General features: G+C 36.0%; 2 protein-coding genes across 4 annotated transcripts in view; one reads left to right on the forward strand and one right to left on the reverse strand.

The window, feature by feature from the left end:
- Nucleotides 1–1257: 1257 nt before the first annotated feature.
- OAZ1 (ornithine decarboxylase antizyme 1) lies at nt 1258–12813 on the reverse strand. The gene is given in 6 exon segments (XM_053703074.1): nt 1258–1714; nt 1849–1934; nt 3441–3613; nt 8962–9048; nt 9050–9107; nt 12623–12813. Coding segments are annotated over 6 exon segments (654 nt in total). The 5' UTR covers nt 12742–12813; the 3' UTR covers nt 1258–1583.
- Nucleotides 12814–13031: 218 nt separating this feature from the next.
- Nucleotides 13032–14170, forward strand: part of JSRP1 (junctional sarcoplasmic reticulum protein 1) — a 409477-nt gene continuing 408338 nt past the window's right edge. For 2 of the 3 annotated variants that reach the window (XM_053703072.1, XM_053703071.1), the window contains exon 1: nt 13032–13170. The gene's annotated coding sequence lies outside the window, so the exon portion shown is untranslated. The remainder of the gene's footprint in view (nt 13171–14170) is intronic. The other variant, XM_053703069.1, reaches the window with a different exon arrangement.

Here is a 14170-nt window from a genome sequence, read left to right on the forward strand (position 1 = left end):
CAGAAATTGGCTGTTTAAGCATATTGTTCTATTGTTTAGCTAAGCACTGTTCAAGTTAATGATCCATACTCTGCTATTTCATTGTGGTATTTTAATGTAATCGATTGTGAATAAGGTAAATTGTAAAGGTATATTTTTATGATCTTTGTATAGAATATTGTAACAGTTTAAGCTTGTATAGTTTGATTCATATCTGGTTTCTAACACTATAATTCAATATTTTTATAACTTTAAAGAATTTAGGAATTTTTAATAATTTTAATTGTTTTGTACATGCATTTTATTGGGGGGCTTGTTTTAAATAATTAAAGGGACATTGAACCCAATTTTTTTCCTTTCATGATTCAGATAGAGCATGCGCATTTAAGCAACTTTCTAATTAACTCCTATTATTTTTTTCTTCGTTCTCTTGGTTTCTTTATTTGAAAAAAGGCAAAGCTATTTTTTGGTTCAGGACCATGGAAAGCACTTGTTTATTTGTGGGTGAATTTATCCACCAATCAGCAAGAACAAAGTGTGTTCACCAAAAATGGGCCACCATCTAAACTTACATTTCAAATAAAGATACCAAGAGAATGAAGAAAATTTGATAGAGTAAATTAGAAAGTTGCTAATTTCTGAATCACAAAAGAAATGTGTTCAGTGTCCCTTTAAATTGTATTATAACCCGGCTATATACTGACACTGCCAAGAAGGAAATTAATTTATCAGGTACATTTTTTTTCTCTTTATTCTCTTATTACTGCTTTTCAAATAAAGATACCAAAAGAAGAAAAAATAGGACTAAATTAGAAAGTTGCTTAAAAGCTCTGAATCATGAAATAAAAAATTAGGGTTTCATATGCCTTTAATGACCTTACTTCTTAAAGGCAAAGTAAAAATTAAACTTTCATTATTCACCACACACACTACCTTGAGGTTCATATCTTTCAATTATAGATTTTTTTCTATGTGTAAGTGCTGGCTAGGATATACTTTTATCTGGTCAATATTCTTTCTTCCGACTTTTTCTTAATTTTATATTATGTCCCTGGGCACCTCTAGTTACCAATGATACACTATCAAATAGACTAGGTGAGCTGGCATATCGATTGGTGCGAATATATATATATATATATATATATATATATATATATATATATATATATATATATATATATATATATATATATAAATTTACTTTAATACATTGATCAGTCTAAAAATAAGATTTTAAAAAAACAAAACAAAAAACCTTTAATCTTAAACTGGCAAAAATAAAATATAAAATGTTTTATTTAGAATTAAAGCAAATACTTTGATATCACAAAAACACATTAAACCTCCAATGATATAGCTATAATCTGGAGTGAGCATTTATTCAAAAAAGTCAGTACATGCAGACAAAGGTTTTGGAAAAGATCTGGTGGAGAAAAAAAATTTTCAACATCCCATCCCCTCTGCTACCCTGCCCCAGCAGGGTACAAACAAGTAATACAATACAGGCAAATTGAATAGATGTTGACAAGATTTCTCACAATTCATCTTTAAAGATGAAAACAAACAAAAAAGCTCAAAAAAAGATGCAAACATCGCAGGGTGGTCTAATCTTCATCAGAAGAATCTCTTTCAAAGGTGTAAGCCATAAAGCAAGCATCTGGTCGCTTAGGGACAAGGGGATGTCCAGGTCTCACAATCTCAAAGCCCAAAAAGCTGAAGGTTCGCAGAAGTGCAGCTGCAATGTAAAAGCAAAATTTTAGTTTAAGAATTAATTTGAAATCAATTAATGTTTACGTTCTAGACACATTGGGGAATAGATGTGCAAATAGCAAATCATTTCATTCAAACAATTTTGAAGTCTAATCTCACCTCTGTCATCTCTGTTCTTATGAAAGCAGATGAAAACATGATCCACTTGAAGCTGCTCCTCTGAATATTCCAACACAACCGCTAAACTGTAAGAGGGGGAATATGCGATTACCATCAAAGCAGGATTGTATAAAATACATAAATTAGATTAACATGCCACTTTATCTAAAGAGTACCGAACAAAACCCCCCACAAACCAATAGATTTCTCTTGTTGGCTAGGCAAGTTATGTTGGTACTTATCTGGAAAACAATGAGGAACAGTTGGATAGCAGACTTCATAGTCTGGTAGTATAAGTGCTTCAAACATCTAGCCTATGTTGATTCTTCATATTTAAAAGATATGTAAGTCAACTCAATTCAGAAATCTTTATCTACTAGTTACCTTACCAAACGAGGTTAAGAAAGACTATCGATTTAAGTGAACTATTTAGACTTATATACAAGTTTGCAATACTGGTCTCCTTTACAACGTTCAACCTCCTTAAAAAGGGATATTAAACCCAAAATTTCTCTTAGATGAGTCAGATAGAGCATGCAGTTTTAAAGTGAAGGTCAAGTCCGGGTGCCTCGTTCACACCGTTCAGCTCTTTATTTGAAATGAGCTTGACTTTCATCATTTTTACCATATTTTATTTATCACTTTTATTTGTTCCCCACTATACTGTACTCGTCCGCCCGCCATCCTAGATAACTTGATTGACTTATCTAAGATGTAATGCTCCAATCTCAGCCCCCCCCCCCCCCCAGGACGTTCTGCCCCTTTTTCACAACGTAACTTAAGTATTGCACATGCGCAACTTCATGAGGAGCGTCATATCTGAGGCTCAGCTTGTTCATGATCGATACATCACAACAACAACAACGCTTGCGTACAAGTAACAAGAAGCTGCCAATAGTTAGGTGCACATATGCATGCGCAGTTTTTACCTTATGTGTTGCTCACGCGCTTTTAGATGGACGTAGAGCATGTGTGACCGCTCGCTACGTCACTAATAGAGAATAAGGAAATATTGGAGGAGAGGAGTCCCAATGAAAACAGGTAGTTTTAGATTTTATTTTTAAAAGAAAGGAAGATGCAAATAAAAAAAAGCGACTAGGATGCTTATAAAATATTTATTAAACTTCAGTAGGGAAGTAGACAAAAATTGACCTTCACTTTAAGCAACTTTCTAATTTACTCCCATTAGCAATTTTTCTTCGTTCTCTTGGTATCTATTTGAAAAGCAGGAATTTAAGCTTACAAGCCAGCCCATTTTTGGTACTAAACACATCAAGGTCACATGGGTCGGGTCCAATGCCAAACTACGCTCTGTAGATCAGTCATCTGCATGGCTTAGTACAAGCCCCCCGTACACCACAAAGTAGGAGCAGATGTTTGTGGTTCTCTGGATCAGTGAGTTTTTTCGCTGTTATCCCACTTAATTCTTGTAAGTTTATCTTGCATATTACATATGAATATTAAATGTTGGTTGCGCTCGTGTCTCCTTTTTGTATTTCATGATTAAGATAAATGCCAATGCATTTGATTCAGACTGGTTGTTATCAAATACATTCTGCTACCAGCATTGATACAGGTTTTACAATACCAACCTGTCTTTGCTTCCATCAGGGAGAGTGCCACTTGGGATTTCTATGTAGAGGTTGTTGTTGTTTAACACTGCTCTCCAGTTCACTTGTTTACCATCTGTAAGTTTCGATTGGACATTGAGAATTCTGGTTCTGTTATTGGACGTTATCTCCTCTGTAATATTCAGCCTATTATCCTGTTGGAGCCACAAGAGATAATTAAAACATTTTTTATTTTTTTGAAAACTCACATATGTAAACTCTCCCAAGCTTGTGCTGGTATTTAAACACTACAATCTAGTCACTCTGCTTTATTTAAATTCCCCTAAGGCCCTGACATTTTCCACTACCCTCCAAACACTGCAAAATAGAATAAAAACAAGTTTGAATCCCCATCAAATGTTTACTTAACCCCTTAAAATGACTTTTTTTCCTTTAATGATTCAGATAGAGCATGCAATTTTAAAGTAACTTTCAAATTTACTCTTATTTTTTCTTTATTCTCTTTCTTTCTTTATTTAAAAAGCAGGAATGTAAAGCTTAAGAGCCGGACCATTTTTGGTTGAGAACCTGGGTTATGCTTGCCGATTGGTTTGCTAAAGGTAGCCACTGAATAAGCAAGCGCTATCCAGGGTTCTGAACCTAAAATGGGCTGGCTCTTAAGCTTTAAATTCCGGCTTTTTAAATAAAGATAGCAAGAGAACGCAGAACAATTGCTAGGAGTTAATTAGAAAGTTGCATGCTATATCTGAATCATTAAAGAAAAAAAAATGTGGGTTTAGTATCCCTTTAATCTCGGTAGCAAGTGTTTATTTTCACTGAACCCAATTTTTTTCTTTCATGATTCGGATAGAGCATTACATTTTTAGCAACTTTCTAATTTACTCCTATTCATTTTTCTTTGTTCTCTTGCCATCTTTATTGGATGGATAGCGCTTAGTGGAGGCTTACATTTACCCACCAATAAGCAAGCATAACAGGTTCTCAACCAAATATGGGCCGACTCCTATGCATCACATTCCTGTTTTTAAATAAAGATAGCAAGAGAACGAAGAAAAAAAAAAAAAAAAAGTAAATTAGAAAGTTGCTTAAAATTGCACACTCTGAATCATGAAAGAAAAAAATTTGGGTTTAGTGTCCCTTTAAGATTGAAACAAAGTTCCAATGTAAACATATGCTGGAAAAATGAAATCACTTGATTGTCGAGGCGGTCATGTGATTTCAAGTCCAGGATCGGATCACAGGGTACTGCCAACTATGTTAGGCACAAAAAAAAAAGTGATTTTCTTATAAATGACTAACATCTTAATTTTTCAATAATAAAAAAAAACATATTTTAGACTACAAAATCTTAGTGTACACTGGGAGAATAAAAAATACAGATATATATTCATAACCTACAGTATATGCATTTAACTAATGTTATATTAAAAAAACAAGCAAGCTTTATAAAATACAGTAATATTCTTAGTTCCAGAGTGAGCAATCTGTGCCTGTAGAAATGTTGCAAGTAATCGTGCTCTATAGCATGCAATACTCTGCAGTAATGTCTCAACAGCAAACAATAATAGTGTAAAGTAAGCCAGCTGAGCTCTATAGTTTGCAGAATGATTCTAAAGCAGAGGAGACAAGCTCTTTTATCTTGCAATGGTGACCTATGCCAAGCGAGTCCCACAACACTCGCCCCCCCCCCCCCAGCGTTTTCTTGTCCAGTGCAGCAGCAACCTCCCACCATGAATAGAAAGCTATCCAGCAATATGCACGGTCTGCACGCCCAAATACTTTGAATGGAGAATTTGGGAACGCAGACCGTGTATCCAGCTGTACCGGACAAGAAAACACTGCTAGTCCATTCAGTACTGCATGTCAGCTATTCCTCCAGCTAGATCAGACACCCCCCCTCAGCCTGAGCTCAGTCAGTTACCATGTGCTAGTACAGCACTGGCATGTCACTGCCATCCCTCTTACCCGCATGTGGCTGCCGCAGAGCCCTCCTGTACCTCATAGGTGACAGTGGGCGGGGTTATAAATCGCAGCAATCGCTTTTTAAAACCACATCCGCTATTAATCGTGCAGCCCTACTAGGCACAACCCTCAGTCCCATTGTCCATCATCTAAAAGGAGGAGGCTGCAGGACACCATATAAGGTAGGACATTCCATGCCATCCTAACAGTGGTTATGGAATAGTTACTTTACTCTTGCTCCCTTTTCCTGGAATGTAAAGTGGTGTGATAAAGTGCTCCTTTAGTTAAAATTATTTTATATTAAAAAAAAAAAAAAAAAAAAAAAAAAACATTCTTCAAAAATGATAACTAAAGTCCTCATTGTAGCTGCTACCAAAATTAAAATATTTTGCCTTTCATGAGCATGAGCAAGAAACTGGCTTCCTGTTTCTCTAGCATTCAATAAACAGTAAAGCCAGCTTAAATTGATCATGAAGATTTTACATCAAACTATATGCCTTCATGTGGGCCTGGGGCAGGAAGTAATGGACCCAGCACAAATTAAAAAAAGGGACAAACCCCAAAAAATGATTTCATGATTCAGATAAATACAATTTTAAACATTCCAATTTACTTATATCTAATTGGCTTCATGCTTTAGATATCCTATGTTGAATAGCAATGCATGAGCCAATCACGAGGCATCTATGTGCAGCCACCAAGTATCTAGATATGCTTTTAAGCAAAGGATATCAAGAGAATGAAGCAAATTAGATGAAGCTAGCTTTAAGCCTAACTGCTAGATATCTGTCCTTAAATGGATTTATCTGAGAACGGCAAATAAATGCATTAGATCCTCCAAATAAGGCGGGGTTTGGCTATTGAGAAATAATTGTAGAGGAAAAAAAAAAGTTATAAAAGCATTAAAGGGACATGAAACCCATTTTTTTTCTTTCGTGATTTAGAAAGAGCATTTCATTTTAAACAACTTTCTAATTTACTTCTATTATCTAATTTCCTTCATTCTCTTGATATCACTTGCTGAAAAGCATATCTAGATATGCTCAGTAGCTGCTGATTGGTTGCTGCACATAGAGGCCTTGTGTGATTGGCTCACACATGTGCATTGCTATTTCTTCAACAAAGGATATCTAAAGAATTGAGCAAATTAGATAATAGAAGTAAATTGGAAAGTTGTTAAAATTGCATGCCCTATCTGAATCATGAAAGTTTAATTTTGACTAGGCTGTCCCTTTAAGACTTTGCTGATTGTTAGCACTAAAAAGTATTAAATTACCAGGTGTTTACGGTTTCTTTAAAATGGACACAAGCCAAAATTAAATTCATTCAACTGTATTCAATTTTAAATCGCTTTCCAATTTACTACCATTAAAATGTTCAGTCTTTATAATTACTTTAGTCACCAGCTGTTACAGAGCATGAATACACAGAATATATGTATATGCATTTGTGATTGGCTAATGGCTGTCACATGATATAGGAGTGGATTAAAAGGATTTAACTCAAATTTGTCAGGAAAAGATAAAATGTTCCGACCAAGTAAATTTTCATTTTGTGATCATACATGTGAGATTATGCAAATCTAATGTATTTACTTGTCCTTTAAAAAAAAAAAAAAATTCTTTGCATCAAAAAAGTTTAAAGGGACAGTCAACACTTACTTTAACATGTTTTTATATTGAAAATAACAAAACGGAGGTCCGCCTACACTATACCCCTCCTGCCTTGCTTCTGTCCTAATCAGCGGCGCTAACTACTCTAATACCCAGTAAATATGGATGCCGGACTCCCCCCACCATTACGTAGCTGCCTTCTTTTTCAACTGATAAGCAAATCAGAATCCAGGCATCGGACAGAAATTGCAAGCGCGTGCAATTTCAGTCCGAGGACTGGATTCTGATTTGCTTATCAGTTGAAGAAGAAGGCAGCTACGTAATGGTGGGGGGAGTCCGGCATCCATATTTACCGGGTATTAGAGTAGTTAGCGCCGCTGATTAGGACAGAAGCAAGGCGGCAAGGCAGGAGGGGTATAGTGTAGGCGGACCTCCGTTTTGTTATTTTCAATATAAAAACATGTTAAAGTAAGTGTTGACTGTCCCTTTAAGTAACATTCTAGTGGAGGAAAATAAAGCCAACTATATTTCATTAGTGCATTTTAAGGCTAACTAATCCTTTTTATGTTTAAATTTGGTTAAGGGGATAATTACGCAAGTTATGCTCCTGTGGCACTCCAGATGAGGATACAGCTGGTGAGCCAAACAGAAACAGGCATGCATATGCTCCAATCACTGGCCATATCCTCACCTAGAGCAGACTGCGGGTGTTCCAGAAGAGTAACTTCGGTTGTATGTTTACTTTTTTTAATTCCTTCAGAAAGATTAAAGGTGGGAGAGAATGTATTAATCAAAATAGAACATTTTACTTATTTTTAAAGCACATTTTGATAACGGCAGTAAACTGGAACGTTTGAGATATGCAGCTTATTTTTTAAACTTTATGCAGAGTACATACAATTAATGACAGCAAGTTGCTAATCCTTTCAGTAATGGAACATTTTAAGTGAAATGCCCCATTAAAAACGGATATAAACCCCAAAAATTCTATTTTACGAATCAGACAGAACATACATTTTTAAATAAGTTTCCAAGATATTTATATTGTCATATTTGCTTTATTCCCATGGTATTCTGTGTTAAAACATAGGTAGGTGTCTGGAGCACTAAATGGCAGGAAATAGAGCTGCCATCTAGTGCTCTTGCAAACGGATAATATTCTTGCAAAGCTATATCATAGTGCTCCAGACACAAATTAGATCAGAAGTAGATTAGAAGTTTAAAATGACATCCTGTATCTGAATCATGAAAGGGAAAAAAAAAAAAAAAAAAAAAAAAAAAGTGGGTTTCATAGCCCTTTAATGATCCTTACAGTAGAAAATTTGAAAGTTGTTTAAAATTGTACTATTCTAAAATGTGGTTCATCCTTTGCAGAATGAGCAACAGTGCACTATTGGGAGTTAGCCAATGACAAGAAGCATACATATACAGCCACCAATCAGCAGCTAGCTCCCAGTGGTGCATTGCTTCCCCAAGCATAGCTACTTTGTTTTCAACAAAGGATAACAAAAGAATGAAGCAAATTAGCACTGAGTGGCTAAAATGCAAGTCTGTCAAAAGAACTGAGATAAGGGGCACTTTGCAGAGGCCTAGATACAAAGTAATTACAGGTAAAAAAGTATTACTATAACAGTGTTTGTTATGCAAAACTGGGCAATTAGTAATAAGGGAGCATCTATATATTTTTTTTTAAAAAGAAAAATTTGCAAACACTGTCCCTTTAAGTAACTTTTTCCTTAAACTTTTTATTGAGTGACTCAATTTTAATTTTCAAATACATAGACTAAAATATTAGAGATATGGAAGCTCAATGTTTTCTTGGGCTATATAGCCAGTGTACTTACTATGAAGTGATACACAAAGTCCTTATTGGGCTTTTATCAACTCAGATTGTTACCACGGGCAAAAATTTTGGTGACAGGGTAATGGGTAATTCTATAATGCTAAAAGTTCAACTTGATACTTACAGAATAAAATAAATTAGCTGAAAGATTGTGATCCCTTTGACTATTCCCTCGCCCACCTGGGATCTTCAGGGGTGGGTGAGGGACATCAGGAACACCACCGAGGCCCCGGACCCAGGTTACTACAGCAACTGAAAGAAACTCTGGAACTGCAAGAGAAAACAAAATTTGTATCAAACTTTCCTCTAGCAGTATTTATCTACTTACAAATACTAGGTAGACAGAGGTAAAAAGTATAATAGAACGGTGTTTGTTATGCAAAAATTGGGGAATGGTAAAAAAGGGATTATTTATCTTTTTAAACAATATAATTGTTGGTGTTGACTGTCCCTTTAACACCTACAGGAAGTTACTACCTATGCTCCCACACTAACCTCAGAAAAGCATATTGGTATCCTCCCCAAATAGAGCATCCAACTGCAGATGATTTAGAGACCAATTGCCGTGTGCCTATAAAATCCCAGAAACAATAGTGCCTAGAATTTCTCTTAGATACTAAACTCTACTGAGCTGGACATTAAGTTTTTAGGAGCCATAGAAGAGTACTTTTATTTCTATATACAAGCGCACACTTGCACAGTCCTGGAAAAAATAAATTGGATGGCTGGCTTGTAAATCTAATATAGGTCAACCATAGCTTAAATCATATTAAACAATAGTACAGCAAAAAACAGATATATGCTGTCTCATTTAAGGCAGTTTCACGTATCCATGGTTAACCGCATCCATGCAATTATTAAAATGTGCCGTTTGAGATTGTGTGGTTATGCCTTTTTCCCCCCTGGGTATCCATGCTGTAACACTACTCATCTGTCAGTCATTTACTAACAGTCTCGGTTATCAGATCAATTAACGTTATTGCAGTGCTTATCCAAATAATCCTTATTTTGGTTAATACACACACTCTATAATAACTGTTCTATTAGTTATTGTGCCTAATTTATAAATTAAAATGTATCATAGGTATGTAATGCATGTACAGTATGCAAGGCATCCACGGGGGGGGGCTTGGAACCTATACTGTGGATACTGGGGTCCTACTGTATTTGTATCCAGTATGTTCCGTTAACATGACAGTGTACACTAATATTTTCTCCCATTTAATATGCCCCCAAATAACCATATAACGTACTGGAGTGTATTAAATAGTTTATAGCTTGTTCACCTTTATTTGAAATAACTGATTGTCTATTTCCCCACCCATAATTAACATTTCTGAACTTAAGTTCCTGTTACACAAAAAAACAAATAAGATTTAGATAAAATAATGCTCCCAGATGGTGTCCGACAGGTACTAAAATTTTTTTTTTTAAAAAAGGATTGAGGACTTATGTAAATTAGACATAAAAGATAATGACTGCAGTAAGCTATTTCATATACAAAATTATTCCTAAAGGTACAACTTCCCATAAATTTCAAACTCGGCAGCTGGTATAACAAGTCATTGTAAACATTGAGAAACCAATATTGAGTTGCATGCAACCTTTCTAACTTAATTAACCAATACTCTATTTAGAACGCCACACTTTAAAAGCCCGGGATGGGTAGAGATAGATATATTATTTTTAAAACTAAAAAGCCATTAAAGACACAAATTGGCCTGCAGGATCTCAAAAATCTTGATCTAGGCTACAAGAATGCATCATGTCAGACATGACGCATTAAAGAAAACACGCACTGTAATCACTGCTGCTAACTTCATATCCTTTTAAGCAAAGATATATCAACATGAGAATATAGTCTTGCAACACATGGGTACTAAAACGAAAGATAATATAAATCCTAGATTTTTAGAACTACACTACCAAATAAAAGGCAGAATTAGTAAAGCTTCTTGGAACAAATCATACATAACCAGTTTGCTTAAAATTTGTGCCTGAGCTTAAGTGTACAAGGCAACGATTTCAACATCTCTGGCTGATCACAGCCACCTACAGCACAAAGGACGTTTAGACTCCTCCCTATGCACCATCTCACCCTTCAGTTTTCTGCTTACGTCACCTCAGCAGATGTAGCAAGCAGATGCCCACAAGGGATTTGGGAGTCCTGCAAGCAGCGGCCATTTGCAGATATGTTTATACATATGCATATAATAAAAACCTCCATTTTGTAGCCAATATATAGTGAAATTTTATCCTGGGTGGAGAGGAAAAGATACACGCATATGAAATAAAACATGCATTCTTATTTGGAGAAGCCATGATTATACTGTGATATATACACTTCTCAGGGCGTAATTCCCCACCTTACTTTATTTAGCCTTTTATGATCACCAAACAAGACACTTTCACGTTATCATCACTAAATAAATCTAAAGCAAAGATTTTAGAGAATTATGAAGCAAAAATAACTTGGCTAATCGCAATCACTAAACAAAAGCAGCTTTGAAACCTGTGTCTTAAAATTTGCTGCCTCAAAGCATTAAAAAAATATTAAACGTCAACAGAATTATCAATGCAAAGGCTAAAAACCCATCAAGTTCCCATTCATACTCTGGAGGGAGAAAGTGCTTACACCTTAAACTATTTAGGCCTGAAACTATGCATCTGAGGCAGATTTTATCAAACCCTGGAAAAAAACAGCCACTAAATTGTGTTACATAATACTTCCAGATAAGATCTGCGACATTCAAAATGTCTGCTTGCTTCAATACAGTTTTCAGCCTCTTATCTAAAGGATAAGATGACATAACTTGGGGACCTTTTCTGTTCCAAGTATCTTACCAATGCTATAATAAGCTCTGTAGTAAGGAATTAACTTACATCAATGACCTGCATAATTGACATATACAGTCATATATATATACTGTATACATATAATCTGGTTGCAAGCACAGATTATGTGCTTAACTATATTTAAAAATGTATGAAATGGGGGAATCAACAGAAAAGCATCTCCCCAACCTATAAGCAACAGGTGTGATGCTCAGGAACCAGATGTTAGTTATCACTTAAATGATGGTATATACACACATGGCCAAGTCAACAAAAATTACAATAGTACCAAAAATGCTGGCATTTTAGTAGTATCTTTGTTTACAACTAAACTCGGAAGTCAGCGTTATAAAATATTTTTTTACTATGAATATATGCAAATTATTGTGTTTAGGTAAAGACATTACTAGTTTTAAATGAGCATGTATTGTTATACCAGACATCTTAACCTTTTTAGTGTAAGGTCAGAGGCTCAAATGTCAGCACCAATTACACGCAAATATATGGGAGGAGATATCTGGCCTCCGCCCATCGTCTTGTTTATCTCGGGCCTTTTCTCTCTAGTCAGACAAGATCAGTAGACCAGGCCGAACATCAAGCAAAGTAAATTTTACTTAACCAGAGCGGGCCTTTCAGTGGATGGGTACAGCTCAGCAATACCACATAGGCTTCTTAGGCTATTACTATAACATTTTTACAAGTTATATACTGCTAGATCTATTTCACAGCTGGAAAGTGGCAGTAAAAGGTAATCTCACTATTGGGAAACTACAAGAGCGTGACCGCAAAATATAGTCAGGCGAAGGCCTCTGCTTTATTAACTACAATAAAAAACTACCTACTTTATATACTAATCATTGTATTGAAATTCAAAGCACAAGGGAAACATACTGGTAGACTAGGTTAATAAGACTCCCCCAATACCGATGGTGAAGGATTAAGCCGCCTACCTTTCACTACTATTACTGTCAATACTCAGTAGAGGCATGTTGCAGCTTCTTTTATTTCCTTCTTTTTCTCTGGCAAAACAATGGCTATTTAATATCCGCTGGAGGGAGGATTTCACCATCCGGCCACTCTGGTCTAGAAACCAGAAGTTCCTCCGCCTTCTGCGTCCAACGGACTCTCAAAATGGCGAGCTGTTGCTTGCGTTTTAGCTTTTATAGACCGGCTTTCTTGTCACGCCTACTCACTGTTACCTCCCTCGGTCTTTTCAATGACTAGTCCAAACACTGCGCGCTCAATGTTCCACATCCAATTATGTGCGTAGACGACCTGCTCTCAGAGCGCGCAGTGCGCGCGCGAGAGGATATATTGCGTCTTTTCATCGCTTACCACGCGGGGAAGTGTGTGTAGTGACGTCATTAGAAAAAGGGAACCATTAAACATCAGATACGAAGAAAGATAATAAAATAAATAAAAGAGTAAACATATTTGTGAACGGAACAACAAAAATCCACCCTAGGCGCGCGATATTTTGTCAGATGAACACTTAAACGTAAGTTTGTACTGTGACTCGGGGGGGGGCACAAATACGCAATTTTTAATTACTTCACGCAGTCTCCTTTAAACGCACACAAAAGTGTAAGGCAAGATAAATTGAAAAGGTTGCTTGCAGATACCTAAGTAAGCTTTTGACAAGTGTATTAGGCTCGTGCGTAGTGACGTTTTTGTAACCATGGCAGCACAAGCACGTCCTCGTGTAATCACATGGCAGTGCGGAAGTATAAAAGGCCTTGTGAGGGGGGGGATAGAGCTGCTGTTAGTTTTGAGTGAAACCTATGGGTGTAATATAGGTTTTACCAAATAGAGGAGCACAAACCTAATAAATTAAAAAAAACTTTTCTCATGACCTAGTTTTATTATAGCATATTTGTAATGGCTGCTATTGAAACAACTAGTAGGATGTGCATCCATATTGTTTATGTAAATATTTTATGATCCTTACGTGTATGTCTTCTCTGTGCTGTTAAAGGGACATTCCAGCCAAAATTGGAATCCACATAGATGCATCTCAGTTTTGAATAGAAGCATTTTTGTGATATACACGTATTGGCAAAACTGCTTCTAATAAAAGCTAGAGCTGTTTCAAAAGTGTATTTAAGTATGCACCATGCACCAGCATTTTAAACACAGCACTTGCTCAGAAAACCTAAGGTGCTTGTACCATCTGGTAATGACTCAATTTGTTATTTACCAACTGATACAAGCCCCACTTGTGCTCTGAGCAGATGCAGTATTTAAAATGCTGGTGCTCTGAAAATATTTAGCTATGCTTCACATGCATGTGCAGAGAAAAATGTTAACACTAAATCAGTGATGGTTTTAACTAGAAACATTTTTGCCAATGCAGTGGGTACAATGATATGGGTATACAGTGACAAGGATTTGTGATAAAATACAAAACATAACAAAACTAAACAATCTAGTACAGGAGGAAGAGGGCCCTGCTCCGGAGAGCTCACAGTCTACAGGTTTAGGGTGCAGAGACATAAGTT

This window comes from Bombina bombina, chromosome 2 (assembly GCF_027579735.1).
Source record: "Bombina bombina isolate aBomBom1 chromosome 2, aBomBom1.pri, whole genome shotgun sequence".
In the NCBI taxonomy this organism is placed as follows: domain Eukaryota; kingdom Metazoa; phylum Chordata; class Amphibia; order Anura; family Bombinatoridae; genus Bombina; species Bombina bombina.